Source organism: Panthera leo, chromosome F3 (genome assembly GCF_018350215.1).
Source record: "Panthera leo isolate Ple1 chromosome F3, P.leo_Ple1_pat1.1, whole genome shotgun sequence".
Lineage (NCBI taxonomy): Eukaryota > Metazoa > Chordata > Mammalia > Carnivora > Felidae > Panthera > Panthera leo.
In genome coordinates, this window is record NC_056696.1 from 67,040,300 (window position 1) to 67,062,928 (window position 22,629).

At 59.8% G+C, this 22,629-nt stretch overlaps 3 protein-coding genes across 8 annotated transcripts; 2 read left to right on the forward strand and 1 right to left on the reverse strand.

Annotated features, from left to right (window-relative positions):
• Positions 1-1,358: 1,358 nt before the first annotated feature.
• On the forward strand, positions 1,359-10,607 carry HDGF (heparin binding growth factor). 2 transcript variants are annotated; one of them, XM_042924598.1, is made up of 6 exons: positions 1,359-1,580; positions 7,405-7,481; positions 7,609-7,747; positions 8,409-8,594; positions 8,852-9,075; positions 9,257-10,607. In XM_042924598.1, the coding sequence occupies exons 1-6, from the start codon at positions 1,494-1,496 to the stop codon at positions 9,261-9,263; spliced, it is 720 nt and encodes a 239-aa protein (XP_042780532.1). In that variant the 5' UTR covers positions 1,359-1,493; the 3' UTR covers positions 9,264-10,607. The 2 variants fall into 2 exon arrangements, with proteins under 2 accessions (XP_042780532.1, XP_042780533.1); XM_042924599.1 differs by lacking the exon at positions 1,359-1,580 and adding an exon at positions 1,801-1,923.
• An 804-nt stretch (positions 10,608-11,411) lies between these two features.
• Positions 11,412-15,616, forward strand: MRPL24 (mitochondrial ribosomal protein L24). Of its 3 annotated transcripts, none has more exons than XM_042924602.1 (6): positions 11,412-11,432; positions 13,905-14,147; positions 14,225-14,320; positions 14,517-14,620; positions 14,892-15,022; positions 15,122-15,616. In XM_042924602.1, exons 2-6 carry the CDS (start codon positions 13,965-13,967, stop codon positions 15,256-15,258), a joined length of 651 nt encoding a protein of 216 aa, XP_042780536.1. In that variant the 5' UTR covers positions 11,412-11,432; positions 13,905-13,964; the 3' UTR covers positions 15,259-15,616. The 3 variants fall into 3 exon arrangements, with proteins under 3 accessions (XP_042780536.1, XP_042780535.1, XP_042780534.1); XM_042924601.1 differs by lacking the exon at positions 11,412-11,432 and adding an exon at positions 11,499-11,568; XM_042924600.1 differs by lacking the exon at positions 11,412-11,432 and adding an exon at positions 11,557-11,644.
• Positions 15,617-15,620: 4 nt separating this feature from the next.
• On the reverse strand, positions 15,621-22,580 carry METTL25B (methyltransferase like 25B). 3 transcript variants are annotated; one of them, XM_042924593.1, is made up of 8 exons: positions 22,111-22,580; positions 19,095-19,219; positions 18,806-18,913; positions 18,313-18,375; positions 17,914-18,057; positions 16,984-17,465; positions 16,209-16,393; positions 15,621-15,829 (listed from the first exon to the last, which is right to left on the reverse strand). In XM_042924593.1, exons 1-8 carry the CDS (start codon positions 22,562-22,564, stop codon positions 15,708-15,710), a joined length of 1,683 nt encoding a protein of 560 aa, XP_042780527.1. In that variant the 5' UTR covers positions 22,565-22,580; the 3' UTR covers positions 15,621-15,707. The 3 variants fall into 3 exon arrangements, with proteins under 3 accessions (XP_042780527.1, XP_042780526.1, XP_042780528.1); XM_042924592.1 differs by having other exon boundaries at positions 18,806-18,998; positions 22,097-22,580; XM_042924594.1 differs by having other exon boundaries at positions 18,806-18,998; positions 22,111-22,303.
• Positions 22,581-22,629: the final 49 nt, after the last annotated feature.

Consider the following 22,629-nt stretch of genomic DNA (forward strand, 5'->3'; position numbering starts at 1 on the left):
CCTCCGCTAATAAGCAGCCACCCCATGCCCCAGACGGTGTCAGGGCAGAAGGTTATCCCACCTCACAGGTGAGGAAACTGACTGAGGAAAGTGCAAGGAGGGGGTCCGGGTTCTCAGGAGGAAGGCACGTGGATGTGGGCCTTCTGCGCTTCTTTGCAGGGAGATCTTGCCTATGCTTTGAGGTCGGATCAGGAAACTTGTGCGAAGAAAAGCACGGTTATTTTACCTATTCAAATCCAGAATATCTAGTTGCAAGATGTTAAGGATCTGTAAGTGCGGTAAGAGATCCAAGTTATCTTATCTGAGACCACACAGGTGTCTGGATTTGAGCGAATCCAAGATCGATGGTGACAGCAACTCAAAGAAGTAATGACAGTAGCCCCGTTTGGCTTAACGGGGAGAGACCCGAGTTCAAGGGTTGGTTCTACCACTTGTGATCACAGAACCTAGGCTACGATGTCGTCTCTGGAATCCAGCAAAATCACTCTTGGGAGACCCAGATCCGAGTCATCAACTTTGGGAAGCCTTCAAAGAGTCTTCCCCAGTACCCGCCCCCTCCCCCCCCGCCGCCCCCCGCAAGAAGCAGTGCCCTGCTCCCCAAGCTTCACGGCTTGGTTTACGGATGGTCTGGGATTTACTGGCATTGTGCGGTCTCTTCCCCGCGAGAACAGGGCTCGTCTCTGCGGGCTGAACTGGCGGCGGAGCCCAGATCGCTTTTGCCAGGAAGCAGCCCCCAGAACGTGGCCGCTTTGTACCCCAAGCCCTCGGACACCTCCCGGCTTCCAAACTGGAGCCTCGCCCCTCAGCCGAGGCCGCTGCGGGGCGCACAGCCCGCCGTTCGGACCCCCGGCGATCCGCACGTCGGCGCCCGGCGCGCACTGGGGGCGCAGGGCAGGGACCCACACGGGCCCCCGCGGCCGCGTCGGGCCCCGCGAGCCAGCGCCCCCGGGCCAGGGGAGGGGCGCCAGGCCGCTCCGTCCAGCCGGGCGCCAACTCCTCCCGGCCGGCGTGCGGGCGGGCGCCCCCCGACAGCTGCACACAAAGCCCGCTCGGCGAGCTCGGCGCTCGGCTCCTCAGGCCTGTGCCGCCGCGCGCCGCCGGGCGGCCCCGGGTTGGGCGTCGGGCCGCGGCAGGCCCGGGGCGCCGAGCGCCGCGCGCATCGAACCGGCGCGGGAGGGGGAGGGGAGCGGGGGAGGAGGGGGAGGGGGCCGGCGGGGGAGGAGGAAGAGGCCTCGCGCCGAGGAGGGAGCAATTGAATTTCAAACACAAACAACCGCACGAGCGCGCAGCACCGCGCCGCCGCATCCGCGCCCGCCCCGTCCGAGCGGCGCGGGCGCACAGCCGTGGCCGCGCCGGAGCTGGGGCCGGGGGCCGCCATCGAGGCGGGGGCCGCTCGAGGGCCGGAGCGCAGCGGCGCCGCCACCGCCGCGCGCGCAAACTTGGGCTCACGCTCGCCGGCGCGGCGCGGAGCCCGGGGCGCCCGGAGCCCCGCCATGTCGCGCTCCAACCGGCAGAAGGAGTACAAGTGCGGGGACCTGGTGTTCGCCAAGATGAAGGGCTACCCGCACTGGCCGGCCCGGGTGAGCAGCGCGGCCCGCCGCCCCGGCCCCGGGCTGGGTTGCGTAACAGTCGGGAGGACGCGGGCGCCGCGCGCGGAGGGGCGCGGGCGGGGGGCGGCCGAGTCCCCGGCTCGCTGCGAGCGCCTCCTCGCCCCCCGCCGGTTACATAATGGTGGGGGCGGGGGCCCCGGCGAGCGCGGCGTCCGCGCGGCCCCCCCCTCCCCCCCCGAGCGCGGCGGCGCGGGGCGCGCGGCCTGGGCTGGGGCCGTCGGGAACCCCTCCCGGGCGCCCCGGGACCCGCTTAGAGACCCCCGCTGCCCTCCCCGGTCGCTGCCCCCACTCAGACCCTGCTAGGAGCGAGAAGGTAGCGGGAGGGTCCCAGCCCGGGGAGGGATCTGCGGAGGCGGAGTTCGCTTCTGGAAAACTTTGGTTTGGGGCGGCCGCGAGAGGTCTGAAGTTGGGAGGGTCGAGGAATGTTTGGGGGCGGCGTGAGAGGGGATCTACTTGGCTCGGAAATTAGTTGCCAGAACCCTTCGCTGCTCAGCCCCACAAAAATAGCCCTCCATATGCTGCCAGCTCAAATTGGGGGCCGAGGGTGGCAGGGCCCCTGGGAGGCCGGCAGGTCCAGTCCAGGCTGCCCGTTCCTGGAGGTGGGGGGGCCCCAGCTGCTTCTCCCCTTAGATAGGAGCCTCCCGCCGCAACGGCCCAGTGTGCCATGTGGTTGACTGAGCCCGCCAACTTGAGGGCCTGCCCCCCCCCCCCCCCCAGCACCTGGCCAGGTGGGAGGGTGGGGCCCAGAAGCCCAACCTGCTGTGTTCCTCAGGTTTCCCCTAAGGACTGGGACAGCCCAAGGCGGGGAAGGAGGGAGGGGAGGTTGCTGGAGGAGTTTGGGGGTGTTACAGGGGGCAGCGCCTCTGGCAACTTCCAAGTGGGTCTGGAGAGGCCTTTGCAATTGGGTGCAGTCGTGACCCTGTGCCCTGGAGGTAGGACTCCGGAGAGTGAAATAGGGCCGAGAGCAGTGGGAGGAGGGAGCTTTCTAAGCCGGGGGGCCAAGTGTGGAACTGCTTCCAGGCTTTAGGTTACCGTTCTCCACCTGAGTCTGTGTCTTTATCTGGCCCGACCCTGCTTGGAGCCTGGGAAGTTGCCCCAGGCTCTGCTGGGTCCTGTTCAGAGGGCCAGGCCAACTTTGGGGCCACTCAGAAAACCCAGGAGTCCCTTCCTCACCCTGTACTCTCTTCGAGGAGTATGCTTAACCCCATATGCTTTGAGCTCCCTGTTCCCTGAAACTTCTAGATGTCCGGACACGAATGGAAACGAGGGGCTCTCTCAGCTTCCAGGGCCTTCTAAGTGCCTGGGCTGGGGGTTAGGGGGGTTGTGAGGAAGCAGCCGCAGACAGCCTTGCGTGTGTGTTGGGGTATGTGGCCTGTGGGCACTTGTGTACTTTACTCTGTACCTTTGATCCGTCCGGCTTCTTGGCCCAGATGCCAAGGCCCTGTTGGGCAGGGCAAGAACTGAACCCAGGTCTCTGCTGCGGCTCCTACCTCCTGGGGGAGGGGGGGTGGGACAAAGTCTGGAGGCTGGGCCAGGCCCCAGGGAAGCCGTGCAGCTGGAATGTGGGTTGCAGGGAACTCCTTCTGGATCAGGAAAGAGAAAACAGTGAGGGGGACACAGACCGGCCCATATTGGCCCCTGTGAGGTAGACCTTCAGGTTTCTGGTGGCCTTTAGGGTGAGGCCGCCCTTGGGACTGGGGATGCCATTTAGTCTTGTCTTCATCCTTCCTAGGCCTCCAGGCCAGAAGGGCGGGACCAAGGGGCAGTGCCTTCCTGTTGAGGCCTGGACCTTTTAGATAGAGCGAGGCTTGGGGAGGGGAGGTCAGACTGGATCTCCAAGAGATAGGGAGGGTGCCACCCTCTGCCTGTGCTCCAGCTTTCGATTGGGACATCTGGGGATCGGTGCACCCAAGGCTCTTATCTCCCACGTAGATCCTCCTGGGATGCCAAAAGAGCTGACAAATCCGGGTCTCCTCTCCATGCGTGGATGCTGTCTTAGCCCCTAGAGGGGCAGAGTGAAGGGGCCTGGCCTTTCCTGAGACCAAAGAGGAGTAAGGAGGCCTCGTGGATGGCCAGGTGGAGGCCGCTGAGTGGGTTTTCCTTCCTCAGCCCCTGCTTCTGGGGAGGACGGCTGACTGGGTGGGACTGGAGAGCCCAGCCAGCCGGAGGGGCCACGTGGTAGGCAAGACCTGTCCCGATTGCAGTGCCACACGACATCTTAACCTTCTCCTTCCCCTCTTCCTTCGGCTTGACTTCTTGGGGGGAATCTCCAAGCACTTAACAACTAACCTTCAAGACTCTGGGATTCCCCCCCCACCCCAGGTTCCTTCCTCCTCTCTCTGCTTCCTGTTTCACAATCCCAGAAAACCTGAGCAGCCACAGGGCCTCACCCAGCTTTCCTCCCTCCCCCACGTCCAGGCACCACCTTCTCTTTTCTGCCTCTTGGGCTTGCCACACTTTCCCGGCCCCAACTGTCTCCTGCCCCAGATTTTCCGGTTCCTGGGTCAGGCCGGGCTCGGCTCTGGGTGTGGTGGTCAGAACCCTGGCTGGCAGTCAGTGTGGCCTTAGCCTTCCCTGTTGTCTTCCTACGTGTGGACAGGCGGTCCCCGACTTGGCTTTGGTCCGAGACTGGGGAGAGGTGTTCAGTCGCCTTCCCCATTCCTCACCTGGGGTCCCTCATCAGGCTTCAGCGGGTGGCCATGAGCCCTGGGGGCCGGGGGGCAGCTTTTCCTGCCCTCGGGTCTGTCTGATGGAGCCAGGCACATGCAGAGGGTTGGGCCTGGAGTGGATGGGCCCCCGCCTGGGAGAATTAACCTGCCTGGATTTCTGGAATGGCTGAGAAGTAGCAGACCCCCCTCCCCCGTTGACCAGTAGAGGGGGTGCGGCAGGGTCCCTAGCACTGGTCCGGCCCCACCCTGCCCTGCTTACCCTTGACTCACTTGTTGTGAGTCACGGTCTGGATATAAAGGCACCGCCTGGGAGACATATGTCTGTATTGGGGGTACAGGCCTCTCTTGAGACCTCACATCCTCCATACGCAGGAAAGAACTGCCCTTCACTTTGAAACGCGAGAAACGAGGTTTCCTTTGTAGCTTGAAGGATGGAAGGGACTTTTCCCCTTTGTGAGGTGAGGGGTTGAGGATTCCACTGAGTGAAAACAGCCCACTTGTCCTGGCGCTTCCCCCACAGGTACCACCGTCAAGGTGAGGCCCGGAGCAGGGTGACCCTTTTGGGGTCGAAGGCCCCTGACTTCCCTCTGAACTCCATACCCACCCTTTATTTGGCTAGAAGTCAGCAGGGCGGGTGTATCTGGCGTGTGGTTCTATTTTTAATTCTCATCCATTCTTTTGTTTCTCCTCCGCCCCTGAGGCTGGGCAGCTGGTGGCCTCCTGGGTCCCCTGTCACACCGCTCAGCTGCCTGGGAGTTCACTTTACATGGGAAAGCCCTGTGGGGCAGCGCTTTGAGGGCTGTGCTGCTGGAGAGAGCTTCCTGTCCCCTCCTGTCTGACCCTTCCTTCACCCCACCCCCTCTCCTGAGCCTCAGTTTCTTCCCTTCCACCCTTCTTGCGCCTCGAGGCCCTGGCTCAGGTGTGAGCCCCGAGCACGAGGTTCCCTGTTGCACCCCCAGGAAGGCCCTTTTGCCCCCCACCCCTGCCCTGGGTCCTGGGGTCGAGATGGGTGGAGAAGAGGCCTAGGGGAGGGTTCGTGCTATTGTGCACGTCTCCTGGGACCTCTAAGCCCTGGAGTCTCTCTCTTTTTTTTTTTTTTGCCTCGCCCCCCTCTGAGAGGAGGGTGGGGAGCCAGCTGGTCACAAGACCCAGGTGTCCTGGCCGAAGACTGGCTCCTCCTCCTCCCGCACCCCAGGCCTGGCTTCCTGAGAAGGGCCTGGGCCCTCCAGCGCTAGCTGCGGTTTCCAGCAGGCCGGGGACCCAGGTGCCAGACTCCAGGCTCAGGGGTGGGGGTGGGGGTGGGGTGTGTTCGTGTCCCCTCCTCCCCAATCCAGAGTGGGGGGAGGGGTGGTCACATTCCTGGTTGCTGAGTGGCCCCGGGGGCGGGGTGGGTTGTCATGGCGATGGGGATCCTGTTTGTGGGGGGGAACTGCGTGCCTTTCCACCCCCTGCTATCACACCCCAACCTCCTGGTCATGGGGAGGGCCCAGTTGGTGCTGGGCTTTCCTGAGGGGAGGGGCTGGACTTCTGTCCCCGGAGGCCACAGGGCGAGGGGGGAGGTGCCCAGGAACCTGAAGACTCCGTGCCTGGAGCCCGGTGCCCCTCCGTTCCCTGCCCGGGGCTCCGCCCCCTCCTGGGTGTGTCTCCGCGCCTTCTCGACACCCCGCCTCCCTGTGTCCCCAGGCCCCCAGGTCAGACACTGTGTCCCAGTCCTGGTGGTGTTAATCGATGCCTCAGGCTGTCTGTCTCTGTCCTAAATGCGCGTGGGGCCCCAGTCAACATGGCCACCTGGCCCGTGTCCGGCGGGAAGCCAGGCAGCCGAGGCCGCTGCTGCAAGTGTTGCTGGGAGTTGTAGTCCCCCCACCCCCAGCTCGCTTGGCCTGGGCTCTTCGGGCCTGATCTGGGGAGGCTGTTGGGGCCACTGCCTGTGCATTTCCTCTGACCCCAGATCTCTGCACCTTTCCCTCCTCGTGCCCCCAGGACGTGGCAGGAGACCAACTCTGGGACCCTCACTAACTTCTGTCGTTTGGGGGGGGACCTCAATTTCCTCATCTGTAAAATGAGAGTGTCTGACTATATCAAGAGGCTTTCCAAAGTGTTCCCCAGAAGCTTTTGGGGTTGCTCCCTGGGGTGGGGGGGGTTGTTGAATAGGCAGCCCCTTGGTCTTGCGCCTCCACGGTAACCAGAGCAGTGGCCTTTATCTGTCTCATGCATTCATTCAGCAGATCTTCCCGTGAGCCTGCTGCTTGCTGGGCACCTGCTGTCCAGTCTCGGGGCAGGTGCAGGCCAGAGAGTCCACATGGGCGTTGCTCAGATGTTGATGTGGGTAACCATGGCACCGGCCCTCTGAAGGAGAGGTGCTGAGGCTTCTGTGGGGGGCCAGCTGGGCCAGGAGGGGTGGGGGCGCCCTCCGGAGGAGGAAGCCATGCCGGGCTGCGGTTGGAGGGCTCGCCAAGAGTTAGTGAGTGTGGGAGAGCAGAGACCAGCGTGGCCACAGCAGAGAGGGGGAGGGCAGCCAGTGGCCAAGGAGGAGAGCTAGTGCACGTGGGGCAAACCGCATTTAATCCCTGTGGCTTGGGTTCTGTGACTGTCTCCGTTTACAGATGAGGAAACTGAGGTAGAAGGCAGTTCAGTAAGTTGCCCAAGGCCAGACAGATATCGGTGGCAGTCCTGGGAGTATGGCCTCTTCAGGAAGAGGTGTACGGGGGGCTCTGATCACGAGCGGACTTGGGAAGGTCTCAGCAGGGGCGAAGTGTTGCGGTTGGAAGGCCACTCTGGCTGCCCTGGGGCCGGTGCCTTGTAGGCAGGCTGCAGTCCCGTGAGGGTGGAGGCCGAGAGCCCGGGGGAAGAGGTGACCACCGACGCTGGCCGGGACGTGGGCTTGTGGGCAGGTGGAACCGTGCCGTCGGGCTTGAGGAGAGGGGGCCAACTCCAGGTTTCTGCTGGGCCTGCTGTCTGACTTTGAACAAAGCGCCACCTCTAAAAAGGGTTCAGAAGCCACCTCGGTGACGTCTTGGGCCCCTCTGCGTCGGCTTTTACACAGATATGTCCTGGAGGCCAACCTCGGCCCCAAGTTGTGACCTTAGGACTCCGCTCACACTCAGTTTTCCTCATCTTGCTCCCAGATTGATGAGATGCCCGAGGCCGCCGTGAAGTCGACAGCCAACAAGTACCAAGTCTTTTTTTTCGGGACCCATGAGACGTGAGTGAGGGGCCGGAGGTGGGGAGGGCCGAGGGCAGAGCGCCGTGGGCCACAGGTGGTGTCGGCGTCCCTTCCCCGCGGCTCAGGCAGGGAGGGCTCCAGAGCACGGTCTCCCCTCTCTCCCCAGGGCATTCCTGGGTCCCAAAGACCTCTTCCCTTACGAAGAGTCCAAGGAGAAGTTTGGCAAGCCCAACAAGAGGAAAGGGTTCAGCGAGGGGCTGTGGGAGATCGAGAACAACCCTACTGTCAAGGCCTCGGGCTATCAGGTGAGCAGCCAGCGGCCCCAAAGACCCCCTGGAAAGCAGGTGTGGCCGCCGGCTCATTTGGAACCCGGGCCCACGCGGGATGCTTAGCTTTCAGGACTGAGAAACCAGGCCTTTCGGGGGGGCAGGAGCTCCTGGGGTGGGGGTGGGGGGCCCTGCAGGAGGGGCTGGGGTTGGGGGAGGCGTGTGGTATATCATTGTGCTATTTAGACAGTGGCCTGGGGGGCAAGGACAGGACAGAGGCGGTAAGTGGGGACAGCCCTTTAAGGGACCCGGTGTGAGTGTAGGACTTGGCCTTGACTCTTTCCACGAAGGCTTCCAGGAGGAGGTGCTCGTGAGCCGGGCAGGATGAGGCGGGAGGGTGGGGGGCGGGGGTCGGCGGGGAAAGGGTCCCAGCTCCCTTTGGGAGAAGTTGACCCGAGGTTTTGCCTCCTGCTCCAGCCCTCCCCCCTCCTGCACAGAGCCCTGCCTGCCCGGCCAGTGGGTTTAGCCCGGGGCTAATCCGACAGAGGTGGGTCTCAAATCACTCGTGAGACTGGGCACCTGGGGGGGGGGGCGGGGGCGAGGCGGGAGAAGGAAGGAGTGAGTGGCCGAGGGCGGGTCTGGGGAGGGGCCCCCACAGGCCACGCAGGTGCCACTCAGCCTCTGCTGTCTCTGCGCGCAGTCTGCCCCCAAGAAGAGCTCTGTGGATGAGCCCGAGCCCGAGCCCGAAGCCACGGAGGGTGATGGCGACAAGAAAGGGAGTGCAGAGGGTAGCAGCGATGAGGAAGGGAAGCTGGTCATCGATGAGCCGGCCAAGGAGAAGAACGAGAAGGGGGCGCTGAAGAGGAGAGCGGGGGACCTGCTGGAGGTAACTGATCCCCGCCTGGGTCCCAGGGAAGCCAGCTGCTACTCCAGAGACCCTGCAGTCTGGGGTGGACCAGCCCGTAGTCTGGGGGTCCCTTGCCAAGAAGCTGGGGCACAGGAGACCCTTCAGCGGCGGAGGGCTGGGGAAGGGGGTTGTGGGTATGTCAAGGAAAGAGCCTCTGTGGAAGAGGGGCACAGGTGGGTGGCTGGCACCCCCACTCCTTGGCCTCAGCCCGCCTCATCTCTGCCAACCCCACCTAGGACTCCCCAAAACGTCCCAAGGAGACAGAAGATCCCGAAGGGGAAGAGAAGGAAGTAGCCCCCTTGGAGGCTGAGAGGCCCCTCCCTGTGGAGGTGGAGAAGAACCGTACCCCCTCTGAGCCCGGCTCTGGCCGGGGGCTTCCTCAGGAGGAAGATGAGGAGTTAGAGGAGGAAGAGGCTGCCAAGGAAGATTCTGAGGCCCCAGGCATCAGAGATCGTGAGAGGTGAGGGAGCCCCCTGCTCTGAGGCAGCTGGGCTTGGGGGTTGACCAGCCACCTGTGGAGGAGGAGGGGGGTCCTGCCACGGAGGCAGGGTGGGCTCTCCCAGGACGTGGACACTGGCTGGGGTGTGGCCAGCCCAAGGCCACACCCATAACCCTTCTCCCCTCCAACCCTCCCCCCGCAGCCTGTAGCCACCAATGTTTCAAGAGGAGCCCCTGCCCCGTTCCTGCTGCTGTCTGGGTGCTACTGGGGAAACTGGCCATGGCCTGCAAACTGGGAACCCCGCCCCGCCCCGCCCTCCTTTGCCACTTAACTCTCCCCACTCCAAGCCCAGCCCCTGGAGATTGACCTGGATGGGGCAGGCCACCTGGCCCTTGCCTCCAGATCCCCACACCCCTGTGATCTGAGTCAGGGCCATGTGTTCTGCTTCGTGGGCTGCAATGAGGCCATTGTGTCCCTCCCTGCCTGGAGCCGTTTCCCAGGGTATCTGTTGGGGCCTGGACTGGTGGTTTCCACCTCCTGACACCTTCCTGCCCCTCCCCTTCCCCCCCCAGCATTCTGGACCTCTGGATTAGCTGGCATCGGGGGTAGGACTGGAAGGGATGGAGAATAAAACAACAGGGTAGGCTTCTGGGCCTGAGAGGGGCGATCTTCAAGTAGGGGTGGGGGGTGGGCAGGAAGATGGCATCTTCGTGCGCTCCTGTCCCCTCCTCCCGTACCTGTTCTCTCAGCCCCCTAGCTTCAGGGGAAGTGGGACAGCTTGTAGGGGAGGGGCTCCCTTCCATAAACCCTTGATGATGGGCAACATCCAATGTTCCTTTTGCTGACCCCAGGAGTTCTGGGAGTCACAGATGATCGTCAGAAGATTTGGGGGCTCCCGAGTTGTTGGGCCGAGGACCTGAGGTCCAGAGGGTTGACTTCACCCAGCTAGGGTGGGAGCATTGAGGAGCGTCTGTCCACCTCGGATCTCTGGCCAGAGATAGGATGCCCTGGGGAGACCCCTTAGCTGCCCTTTTCCCTCTCCCCACAGTGCTCAAGGCCATCCTACAGTCACATATGTCACCCAGACATGAAAAGACACATTTTTTAGGAGATGTTTTTAATAAAAGAAAATTACAAAAAAAAATTTTAAAGACCCCTATCCCTTTGTGTGCCACCCCCACCCCCGGCTCCTTCCCCTCTCTTGCCCCCACTTACGAGGTGCACTGGGAGGCTTCCCTTCTATTTGGGGTTTGATGACTTTTCTTTTTGTAGCTGGGGCTTTGGTGTTCCTTCTGGTGTCCGTTCCCATCACGTCCCTCACCTGGTCTCCTCAGCGTTGTCACCAGATCTGAAACCCACTGGGAGGACAGGGGAATAAGTGCCCTTGCCCAGCCTCTGTAGCGGCCTCTATGCCTCTCTCCCGTCTCCTGTCTCCCCCCACCCCCACCCCCCCTTGGGCTCTGATGAAAAATTGCTGACTGTAGCTTTGGGACTTTAGCTCTGAAAACCGTAGACGATTTCAGTTCTAGGAAAATAAAACCCGTTGATTACTACATTGGATTTTGACTGATTCTTTGGGTGGGCGGCCGGGAGGGAGGGGGGTTGGCCATTTCCAGGCCCCCTTCCCAGACGGAGGAAGTGGTGCCAGCTTCCTTTCTCAGGCTGCGAGACAGGAGGGCAAAAACCCAGGAATGCGCTGCTCCCAGCAGCCGCCGCTGAACCACCGTCTGCCCTGCTCCCACCTGGGAAGCCTTAAAGGCCTGCACGAGAAGTGCAGTGTGCGTGCTGACCATCCGGCCGCAGCCCCTGGCGGCCACGGAGGGGGGAGGGGCTGCTGTGTTGCTGAGCTTAGGAGCTGGGGATGCCCGCCACCCTCCGCTGGTGGGGAAGGGCCCGGAGGCTGGTAGCGTGGAACGGCCCGCTACCCCGAGTTGCGCGCAGCGGCTGGACCAGGTCATCGCAGGTGCCTCCCACAGCTGACATTTTGTGACTAGCCCATCGACCGGCAGTGGAAGGGCCCACGTGTCATTCCTTTCTGCAGAAAACCCAGGACAGTTTCTTAGTGTGCCCCGGTCCCCTGCTGCAGACGGGCGCGCGGGCAGAGGACTGGCCGCAGCCCAGCCTAGAAAGGGAAGCCCTCTGCTTTGAACAGGAAGCCACAATCCCCTAGAAAATGGAGCCCTCCTCTCTGAGAACTACGGTTCCCAGCGGCCTCCACGCAGGGCGTGCGCAAAGACGCGCCGAGCGCCGCACCTATCCTGCCCTGCCTTCAACTCCCGACGTGCTTCTTGGTGTTCCTTGCTTTCCTACCCGACCAAATTTCCTGTTTCCAGCTCGCTCCGTAGCGGTGGACTACAACTTCCGGCTTTCAGAGCGAGGTTGGTTTGAGCGTCCGCTCTGCATTCAGACTACATTTCCCAGAGAGCCGAGGGACGAGGGCGAAGGGCGCATGTGCGGACGCCGCTGGGGGGCGGGGGGGGGGCACGGCAGCGCGGGGCAAGGCGCGAAGCGGAGGTGAGCGTTGAGTGCTCGGTGGTGGTGGCCGCCCTGGACTCGCCCGGGATTGCTCTGCTCCGGCTGCTTGGAGCGGGTGGGTGGTGAAGACTGTTGGAACCGGGGCCCGGGCAACCCCGCGGAAGCTCCCCCGCCCCGGGGACAGCCCCTGCAGGGTGTGCGGGAGAGGGGGGCAGGGCCTAGGGGCTGGCTTCTGGGGGTCTCCTCCCGGAGCTGCAGACCTAGAGTGGCCGACGCCTGGCCTTTTGCAGCGACCCCGCTGGCGTCCTGGGGCCGAACGCTGGCCCTGCTCCTGTGCAGCTGCGAACTAGAGCAGGCCCTGTGGCCCCCAGCGCCCGGTTTCCTCGTCTGGGGAACGAGCCTTGGGGTACCCGCACCTGTCAGCTTCCCTCCCAGGGCGGCGGGAAGATCAGACGCTAGTAATCCGTGAGGCTCCTCGCACTAAGGCTGTCACCTAGCTGTGCTCCTAAGCATTTGTTGAATCCGCACGGGAACATTGAGGCCAACGCTAATTGAAGATAACATAGGCACTTTCTTTTTCACATTGAGAAGTATAAAGAAGAAAACTCCGAAGGTTCAGATAAACCAGCGCCCCCCCCCCCCCCCCGGGGCGCATAGTGGGAAAATGTAAATAAAGGTCGTGGGGAAGGAATAAGATGGACAGTAACTCTTCCCCCAGATAGTGCCCTTTTGCTCCAGCCAAGTACTTTGGCTGTTTCCTGTTGCCTTCGCATAAATATTTAAGCCTGTGCCACAATATGTATTTTTTAATTTGCCCAAAAGTCATAATACGATTCGCATTATTCTGTACTTTGTTTTGATAAAATATCAAACGTAGTTTGAATGACTCCCAACAACCCTGTAAAGTTTTCAGGATGAGGACACAAGCTTGTAAGCTAGGTTGCCTTGGATCATAGAGTAAGGTGGTGGAACAGGGACTAGAACCCACAGCTCTTTATCCCATTAGAGTGCACTTTATTTGTACTTTTTTTTTTTTTTTTGAGCATCAGGCAAAAGGTTTTATTAGAGTATAAGATTAGAAAGTAAGAATAGTAGGAAAGCTCTTTACAGAGAGGGAGCATTCGAAGGTGAATCCCCCACTTTATTTGTACTTTGAAGTTAGACTCTGTTCTTGGTTCTAAAATAGATTTAAAGATGCCCTCCTTAATCCTTTCCTGTAGCGCATGATGCAGGAAAACGGCATGGCACCTGGCAGGTAGTAAGTGCTCAGTAAATTGAAGCACTCATGGGGCGCCTGGGTGACTCAGTCCGTTGAGCATCTGACTCTCGATTTCAGCTCAGGTCACGATCTCAGAGTCCTTGGATTGAGCCCCCGCATTGGGCTCTGTGCTGAGGGTGGGGCCTGCTGGGGATTCTCTCTCCCTCGGCCCCCCTCCCCTGCTTGCTCTCTCTTAAAAAAATAAATAAAAACGGAAGCACTTAACTATTTTTGCCCTCCATTCTCTCACCACCCCAACTGATTTAGTCCATCATCCAAAATTGGGAGGCTTAGAAAATATACTTATTTGGGAAATGTAGGACTTGGTAATCCTAAAGTCTGCTTCTGGGGCCTTTTCCTTTGGAAAAGAAGCTGCCTTAGGGAGGAGGAGTGGTTATTTCCTGACTGAGTTCAGGAATTGCGAGTGGCATAGGGACATTTTAGTACTGTTTTTTAATCTCTGCTGTTTTTCCTTGTAAATGCCTGCCCCATGGCCTTGTGCCTCTTTTTTGTTCCATTTACCTGTGTTTTTCCTATCCCGCTGTTCCTGCATCGACCTAGTAACTGTTTATTAAGTATCTACTATGCGCCAAGCCCTGTTTGGGTCACCTCGATTCAGGGGTGACTAGATCGCGTGGTCCCTGGCCTCTTCTGGACTTTGAAGTCAGACGTTGTGGGTTTGAATGTCAGTTCTCTCATGTAGTAGCTTTCTGACCGCGGGCAAGTCACTGAGCCTGTTTCCTCATCCGTGAAGTGAAGATAGCATCTTGTGAGGACTCAGTGAGATGAGATCCCTTGAGCAAGGGACTAAGTGTTTTAAAAAATGTTCGGGGCGCCTGGGTGGCTCGGTCGGTTAAGCGTCCGACTTCGGCTCAGGTCATGATCTCACGGTCCGTGAGTTCGGTCCGTGAGTTCGAGCCCCGCGTCGGGCTCTGTGCTGACTGCTCAGAGCCTGGAGCCTGTTTCAGATTCTGTGTCTCCCTCTCTCTCTCTGCCCCTCCCCTGTTCACGCTCTGTCTCTCTGTCTCAAAAATAAACGTTAAAAAAAATTTAAAAAAAATAAAAAATAAAAATAAAAAATGTTCTTTGCCCGCTTGTTTCTTTCTGTGTCCTTCAGAGCTGACGAGGAAGGTTTCTGGATCCTCCCTGGCCAGGGGATTTCTCACAGCCTCCAGCCATGCGTCTCTCTGCCCTGCTGGCCTTGGCATCCAAGGTCACTCTGCCCCGCGACTACCGCTATGGGATGAGCCGCCCAGGCTCTCTTGCAGACAAGAGGAAGAACCCTCCGGGGACCAGGCGGCGCCGGGTGGCCGTGGAGCCCATCTCAGATGAAGAATGGCATCTGTTCTGTGGGGACAGGGTGAGCCTTGGATGAGGTGGAGTGGGGGGGGGGGCTGGGCGAGGGCCCCCCTCCCTGACCCTCCCGTCTTCCTGCAGGTGGAGGTCCTAGAAGGCAAGGATGCTGGGAAGCAAGGCAAAGTGGTCCAGGTCATCCGGCAGCGCAACTGGGTGGTCCTGGAGGGACTGAACACGGTGAGTGAAGATGGGGCGCTCAGGAAGCCTGTCCCCTCTGTCACCGCATTCGGAGCAGCCTAGGGAGGCAGGAGACGAGCTGCAGGGACAGTGAGACAGCTGACGTTGTTTTCCAGCTTGGGCTGAACGCCCCGAGCCGCGGTGGGCGGGCCCCCTTTCACACCCCTGGTTCTCATATCCCCCCTCTTTTGGACAGCACTACCGTTATGTGGGCAAGACCGTGGATTCCCGGGGAACCATGATCCCCAGTGAAGCACCCCTGCTCCACCGCCAGGTCAAACTCGTGGATCCCGTGGACAGGCAAGCACGTGGGGCTCTGGTCAGAGGGCCGCCCGCCCTGCGAGTGTCCATCGGTGTCGATCCCGTTTCTACAAAAGGAATGGTGGGTTGGGGGTTCTGGAGATTGAAAGGGGCCATCCCTCTCGTGGACGTGACCCCTGTGGGTCACCCCCAGTATAGACATAGCAGCAGCAAGATGGTGACCTTCATGTTTTCAGCCGTTGACTTTTTGGGGCGGCACGTAGCCGGAAGACGTGGTTCCCAGGCTGGGTTCATCTCTTCTGTCCACTAGGAAACCCACTGACGTGGAGTGGAGATTCACGGAGGCAGGAGAGCGGGTACGTGTCTCCACAAGATCAGGAAGAATTATCCCCAAACCTGAGTTTCCCAGAGCTGATGGCATCGTCCCTGAAACCTGGACTGGTGAGGCTGGGTGAGGGGCAGGAAGACGGGGACAGGGGGTGGTGGGAGGAGAGGGAGGGAGGGGATTTCCCACCCATCTTCTTTCCTCTGGCTCAACAGACGGCCCCAAAGACACATCAGTGGAAGATGCTCTAGAAAGAACCTACGTGCCCCGTTTAAAGACACTGGAGGAGGAGGTGATGGAGGCGATGGGGATCCAGGAGACGCGGAGACACAAGAAAGTCTATTGGTACTGATCCTGGGAATCAGCTGGAGATCAGCTTCTCCCCTCCTTGTCTTAGCCTCGAAGGTCCAGGCCACCTCTCCTTCAGACACCAAGAGAGAGCCAGGAGTTCCCCCCCACGCGTCTGCTAGATCAGCACCTTAACCCAGCGCGCCTGTTTCTGGGACTGAAGGAAGGGGCGTCTGTCCTCATGTTGTGACAGCCTGGGTGGAAGTTAGGCAGCCTCCACAGGGACAGGGCCTGCGGGTTCTGGGAGACCCGTGAGTAACGAGACGCTACCCATCAGGGAGGCTGGCGGGAGCGGGGGTGGAAAGATAGAAATGGCCGAGAAATAAAGATTTCATTTATTTAATAAATTAAAAATAAACCTTTACATAGTATTACGTTAACATGGGGAGGGAGAGGCCAGGGTTGCAGGAAGCTAGGAGGCTGGTCCTCTGGGTGAACTCCAGATGGAGTTCGTCAGCTGTCTTCAGTTTCCAGAAGAGAGAAGGCCTCACCCAGGGGACTCTTGGTGGCCACCAGAACTAGGTTTCTGGGCGAGAGTTCAGGACTAAAGATGGGCAGGAGCTCAGCATGGAAGCCTGGAAGAAAGGCAGGGCTACTCAGGGAGGAATCACGAACTCAGCTGTTCCCTGCCAGGCCTGTGGGCACAGCCCCTTTCCCTGTGCGGGGGGCCTGAGGTGTCTAAGAGACCCAATTCTCTACCAGGAATATGGGCACCCCAGACACCGACCCCACCCCCCACCCCTGGGGTTGTTCTTGCTTAAAACGCAAGATGGGATATGAGCCCGACTTAGCAGGAATGTGCGTGGACAAATCTCCCACCCCACTGGTACCCGAAGCAGCTAGTCTGAGTCCCGCCGCGGGGCTGGGGGGCTGGGGCCGGAAGGAGGAGCCTCAGAGCTCCAGCCCCCCCCCCCCCCGCCCCAGCCCCCGGTCCTTGCTGTGGGCCACCCTCACCCTGCTCCTGAAGGTAGAGCAGCCGGTCCAGCAGAATCAGCGTCTCCACCAGCGGGGCCAGGAGCAGGGCCAGGCTGAAGAAGGCCACCACTCGGTTCTCCTGGGCCTGGTGGGCCCGAAGGGCAGCCAGGTTCAGTGGCAGCTGGGGATCCAGCCCCACCCGCCGCAGCCCCCGCTGCACGTATCTGTGGGGTCAGCCACAGACCATGCTCAGTTTGGCTTCAGGAGCCTCCCCTCCCACCCAGACTGGACGCTCCCGATCTGATGGCAGCTTCGCCGGGTTTGCCACCCTAGTATGCGTTTTCCTGTTTCCCTGGCCGGGAACTGTCTGTCCAGCAGCAGATTGGTCCCCGAATTTATCATCTATACAATGATCTGACCATAGTTTTAGCACTTAAAAACCTGGACGGCCCCCTGACAAGAGAGTGACAACTCGGTTCTAAAAGAATTCTGAGAAGCTGTCCGGTCAGACTTCGGAATCAACTCCCTGGGCACATTTAGATCTTCTTTTGTTTGTTGTTTGGTTTTTTTTGAAGGGAGGGGCAGAGGGAGATAGAACCTCAAGCAAGCTTCTGCCCACGACAGAGAGATCATGATGCGCGTGAGCGAAAATCAAGAGCCGGATGCCTAAACTAACTGAGCCGCGCCCCCCCCCCCCCCCCCCCCCCCCGCCGACGCCCCATAGATCTTTCCTTCACACTAACAAGTGAGGATGGGAGGGAAATCAGACCTTCAGTCCGTGACGCCCGTCCCCCCCCCACCCCCCCAGCCTCACTCTTCGATCTTGAGCTCGTGGACCCTGGGGATCCCCTGCACGCCTGGCCGTCGAAGCTCGGGCCGGGCGCCCCGGATGACCGTCTCCAGTGCCGCCCGATAGCAGTGGGTGCGGAGCCCGGGGCCCGCTCTCTGTAGCCGCTCGGCGTAGTCCTCCAGGGCGTGGCAGGCCCCCTCCCGCAGCCTGTAGGGCAGCTCGGAGCCACGAAGCCCCGCCACCCACTGACTCAGTGGGTAGCCGCCAGGCTCACTCAACTTCATGTAGCAGCAGCCCACCGAGGCCAGGGCCACCACCTCGGGGCAGGAGAAGTGCCTCAGCAAGGCGACGCTCAGGTCCCCGCAGGCGTGGAGGCCCGTCAGCAGCAGGCGGGCCCCGTGCGGAGGCAAGGGCTCCAGGGGAAGCAGGAGCTCCTTGCACAGGGCCGTGGGCTCTACCCACCTAACCACGTGGTGTGGGGAGTGGCGAGGGCCGGCCCGGGTCACCTGTGGAGGCAGGACGGAACAGAGGCAGGTGGGAAGTCTGCTGTCCCTGTGCCCCCTCCGGCCACAGGAAGGGAGTGTCCCCTGCGCTCCTTCCCAAAGAGGGAGAGAACCGGGGGACGGGGGAGCTGGGTGAACTCTGGGGCCCATCACCATCAACTGCAAACCCCGTCTGTGAGTCCCGGTTCCCCTCTGTCACGAGCCTAATGAACACCTGACCGGCCGCTCCACAGGTGGCTGGGAGAAGCACACGTCAGGGTGGAAAGCACTTTGTAACCAGAAAGTGCTTTTACGGTATGAGGAGGTTTGGGTGACGGGGGGCCCTCAAAGGGGTAGCAGAATTGGGGATCACGCCGTCAATCCCGGAAACAGAAAGGAGTCGGCCTTGGTGCCCAATGCCTGCCAAGCGGGCCTCGTCCCGCAGCCCCGGCTGCACGAAAAGCTGGCCGACCTGTGGGCTCCTCTTCTCCTCTTTCTCCAGGGCCTGCAGGAGCTCCCGGTCCAGGCGCTGGGCTCTCTCCACCAGCCTCCGATCGCCTTCGATGCTCTTCACTGTCAGCCCCAGCCCCAGGGACATGAATCGGGAGAGATGGCCCTGGAGTCACGAGAGGGAGGGTGGAGACGGCCCCGTCCAGCGGCCTCTCTGCTGTCAGCCTCCCTAGCAGTGACCTGGACGCCTGGGTCCCGGGCCCCCAGGAGGCTCAAGTTCTGCCCTGCCTAGTTCCACCACTGCCCAGCGACTGCTTCCCTGGGCCTGCAGCCTGACGACCTGCCTCCAGCCCTCTGTCCCCACGACTCAAACAACAAAACACCCAGACGTGAAACTCAGAATGTTAAGGGTCTGACTCACCTGGCCTGAGCCTATATCCACGACCTGGGTGCAGCCCGTGAGGTCACTCAGTTTCTTCACCAACTACAAGAGGAGGGAACAAAGCTCTCCTGGCCACTGGGTGTTGGCTCCCAGGGCAAACACCCCCAACGGGGGCGGAGGCGCTGCAGAGGGCACAGGAAGAGGGCAGGGGTGCCACGAACACGAGATCGAGAAACCGAAAGGGAGGTGCTGACCCCAGGCTCAGCCTCCTCTCCTTGCTCCTCTCAGCGTGAACAAGGAGGAGAGCGCTGCTATGAAGCCCTGAGCAAACTGCGGAGGTGGAAACTAGGAAGACCTTGGTTCAGACACAGCCACCAACCTACCCGTCGAGAGGGCGAACGCACAAAATACCCAGCATCCAGACCATGCCTGCCAAGGATGGTCCTGCGGGCCGTGCAAAGTGCCCACATCCTGGCAACCCACAGCCTTAAGGGGTCCTCCCGCCCCCCCCCCCCCCACCCCGCCACCTCACCTCTCCCAGCCTCCGGATCTCATGCTGCTTCTTGGGCCTGACGTGTTTCCGGAACGGGGCTGTCAGGCGGGAGCTCTGGCTGGGGTTCTCCAGGAACTCTGAGGGGGTCTGAAACCCAGGTGTCCGGGTAAAGGCCAGGGCATGGGCTGTGGACTTCAGGGCCAGCAGGGTGAGCGGCCACACCGACCTGTACCTGCGATAGGCCAGCCCGGGCCCCCGGTGAATAGCTCCATTGCATCCTGACAGTGACACCCTGGGTCCCCCGGCACGGGGCCCCTCTTGCCCCTACCTGACCGCTTCCCCTTCCCCGGGCATCCCCAGCAGCTGTGCGGCCAGCTGTGGCGGCTTCAGTCCATCCAGCGCCTCCTGCCACGAGCAAGGGAGTGTGCCCCACAGGTTGTCTGTAAAGAACTCCTGCGGGAGGAGGGAGGAGGGAGGAGGGGAGCGGTCAACAGGCCGCTGCCCTTCCCGCCCTGCCCCGTCCTCAACGAAGGGCCGCTGGCTGCGGCCAGCAGGCACCTCCTACTCCTCCGAATCACCTCTCCTCTGAAGCCTGCTCCCGCCTCCCCTTCCCTGGAGCCCAGTTGGCATCCTGGACACCTCTCTTGTGGCAGCGTCCCTACTCACGGATGTGTCTGTTTTCTCTACTCAACTGTACTTAAGGGCAAGGATGGTGTCTTCGCGTCGGCATCTGCAACACCACGGTGGCTGACCTGTGCGGCGTTAGTACATCACCGCTTGATAATCTACCATTGCCACACGGACACCTGGGTGGCTCAGCCAGTAAGCGTCTGACTCTTGATTCTGGCTCGGGTCATGGGAGCTCTGGGCTGACAGCGTGCAGCCTGCTTGGGAGCCCCTCTCTCTGTCCCTCCCCTGCTTGTGCTCTCTCTCAAAAAAACAACTAAAAAACAAAAAAAAGTCTACCACGGGGCACCTGGGTGGCTCAGCGGCTAAGCCTCTGACTTCGGCTCAGATGATCTCATGGTTGGTGAGTTCAAGCCCCGTGTCGGGCTCTCTGCTTCAGATCCTCTGTCCCTCTCTCTCTCTCTGCCCCTACCCCGCCCCTGTTTTCTCCCCTTCTCTGTCTCTCAAAAATAAACACATTAAAAAAGCAATCTACCATTATATGCACCACACACTTTATATGCCAGATGTTACACCAGGGTGTTTTTATTTGTTCATTTGTTCAACACAAACTCCGGAGCTTTGGTCATGCACCAAGCTCTAGTCTAGGCTCAGAGGACACAACAGTGAACCAGACAAGATTCTTGCTCTCGCAGAGTTTACATAAAAAAAAATAATTTCAGGTAACGTCAAATGCCACAGAGACGACCAAACGCTAATGAAAACGGTAACACAATGGAGCTTGAGAGAGTACGGACGGGACACTGGTCTGGGGAGCTTGTGAAATGGGTGAGGAGGCTCAAAAAATACAAACTTCCAGTTGTAAAATAAATAAATCACGGAGACGTAATGTACATCAAAGTGACCATAGCTAACGATGATGGACTGCATATTTGCAAGTGGATGAGAGCAGACCTTAGAAGTTCTCCTCACAATAAAGGTAACTTGAGAGGTGAAGGGTGTGTTTCACTACACTTACCATGGTGATCATTTTGCAACACAAATATCAAATCACTGTGTTATACCCCCAATACAAAGTTACATATCAATTATACCTCGACAAAAAAAAACCTCAGGTCATAGCAAACACTCGTAAGATATTTTAATATACCAGGCACTGTCCCAAGCATTTTCCATGTATTAATGCATTTAATCTTCAAACAACCCTATGAGATAAGTACTATTTTTACTTGGCATTTTCCAGAGAAGGAAACTGACACACAGCTGTTCAGTAACTTGCCCAAGTCAAAAAGCTAGTAAGCAGCAAAGCTGGAATCTGAAACCAACTGGACTCTAGTTCTTGCCCTTAATCATGGTTTTCTTTCGCCTTCCTGTGGAGGAAAAGCATTCCAGGCTGACCAGTAAGTGCAAAGGCCCAGAGGCCTGCCGTATTTATAGAGCAGAAATCAGGCCAGTATAGGTGCAGTAGAGTCAATGTGGGAGAGGATTAATGTGCTAGCCTTCAAAAGGCAGCAGGGGACAGATCATTAGCACTTTTTAGATAATGGTAAGGAGTTAAGATTTCATCAAAGCACCTAGCAAGCAAGGCAGTGTCTCGATCAGATTTACGTGTTTTTCAAGTAAACTTGACACCAACGTGAGGCTCAAACTTACTACTCCAAGATCAAGGGTGTAGCAAACTCTACGGACTGAGCCAGCCAGGTGCCCTGATCAAACTTACATTTTTAAAAAATTTATTTTGAGAGAGATTGCATGTGTATACCTGGGGCGGGGCGGGGAGGGGCAGAGAGGGACGGAGAGAGATTCCAAAGCAGGCTCAGCGCTGTCAGCACAGAGCCTGACTCGGGACCCCATCCCACCAACTATGAGATCACGAGTTAGCCACTCAACTGACTGAGCCACCCAGGTGCCCGGGGTTCCCAGTTTACAAGGATCAAGCTGCTTTATGAAGAAGTGGTTATGGAGAGTAAGTGAACACAGAGATCAGTTAGGAAGTAGTCCAGGAGAGAGATGATGGTGGCTTGGCCCAGGGTGGTAGCAATGGAGACGGAAACAAAGGGTGAATTTAGTATCTATTCTGGAGGTACAGCCAACAGGACGCTTTGAAGAACTGGACTGTTGATCAGTGAAAGCAAGAGTGGAATCAATAATGGCTTCTGGGCTTGGGGGGGCTGAACGATTCAGTGGATGCTGGTGCCACATACACATCATCTCACTCATTCTTCCTAACGATCCTTCAGACAGGGATCGCTATTACAGCTGAGAGACAGGTGGCAGGAAGTTCTTAACAATGTCTCCATCTAACACAGTAAAGGAGGCAGTCAAGCCGGTCTGATTCCAAAGCTGTGGCTGTCCAGTAGGCTGCTAAACCAGGACTTTATGCAAAGCTCGGATCAATGAACTTGTGTGCTCCTGGAACACCTCACAGGTTCCTGGGGGAGCTCAACGTAGCTGCAGCGTGGCTCTGTTGTTCACGCATTTTATTTTGGACTTGGGAAAGTTAGAGAAACCAGCGAGATACTGGAAATATTAATACGTACGTCAACTGAAAAACCGGGAGGGAGTAACCCCAGTTTTAACCCTTTCTGTACAGACCACAGACCGAAACCCATAGAAAAAAAGAGAGCAGAAGCCACCTCTCCAGGTTCTGCCCTTGCCACGGGCACCCAGCCAACCGCACAACCGGCAGCACCCCGCCCACACCCCTGTGGCCTCACGATGATGTAGGCGTCCAGGATGGGACGGTAGCGCGCCAGCACACGGGTGAGGTTCACCGCCAGCTGCCTCCTCTCCTCGTGAGAGAGGCCGCGGGCGGAGACGCCCGGCATCCCGGGGTCCAGCTGGTGGCGTCAGGAGCGAGAACGAGCCGAGCGGGGAGCCAGGGTCAGTGCCCCGCGGGGGGCCTGCGGCTGGGGCGGAAGACGGAATGCGTCCCCTGACGTCACAGGTCGCGACGTTCCCCAGCGCCAAGCGGGCGGCGTCGCGCACACGTGGGGTGGGGCGGGGCGGGGCGCCGCGCACTACGTCACAGAGGCGGGCCGCGGCGCCCAGGCCCGCCCCTCCCCGCGCACTTCCCTCCTCCCCCGGAAGTGGGGGCGGTACCTCCCCCGGGGCTCGGCCTCTCTGCCTTCGAGTTGTACCTCCACGGGCTAGAGGGGCCGGGGAGCGCATCCCGCTCCCCCCGCCGCCGCCGCCGCCGCCGCCCACGCGCTCGGAGTCCCTGGCCTCGCTCCCGG

Excerpts from the sequence above, each read along its gene's own strand:
- HDGF (XM_042924598.1), top strand. The coding sequence starts at position 1,494 with ATGTCGCGCTCCAACCGGCAGAAGGAGTACAAGTGCGGGGACCTGGTG. Across the intron at positions 1,581-7,404 it reads ACCCGCACTGGCCGGCCCGG|ATTGATGAGATGCCCGAGGC; the intron begins GTGAGCAGCGCG and ends TCTTGCTCCCAG. Across the intron at positions 7,748-8,408 it reads TCAAGGCCTCGGGCTATCAG|TCTGCCCCCAAGAAGAGCTC; the intron begins GTGAGCAGCCAG and ends CTCTGCGCGCAG.
- MRPL24 (XM_042924602.1), top strand. The coding sequence starts at position 13,965 with ATGCGTCTCTCTGCCCTGCTGGCCTTGGCATCCAAGGTCACTCTGCCC. Across the intron at positions 14,148-14,224 it reads ATCTGTTCTGTGGGGACAGG|GTGGAGGTCCTAGAAGGCAA; the intron begins GTGAGCCTTGGA and ends GTCTTCCTGCAG. Across the intron at positions 14,621-14,891 it reads CTCGTGGATCCCGTGGACAG|GAAACCCACTGACGTGGAGT; the intron begins GCAAGCACGTGG and ends TCTGTCCACTAG.
- METTL25B (XM_042924592.1), bottom strand. The coding sequence starts at position 22,564 with ATGCGCTCCCCGGCCCCTCTAGCCCGTGGAGGTACAACTCGAAGGCAG. Across the intron at positions 18,058-18,312 it reads TGGATATAGGCTCAGGCCAG|GGCCATCTCTCCCGATTCAT; the intron begins GTGAGTCAGACC and ends TCGTGACTCCAG. Across the intron at positions 16,394-16,983 it reads CACGAGCTCAAGATCGAAGA|ATACGTGCAGCGGGGGCTGC; the intron begins GTGAGGCTGGGG and ends CTGACCCCACAG.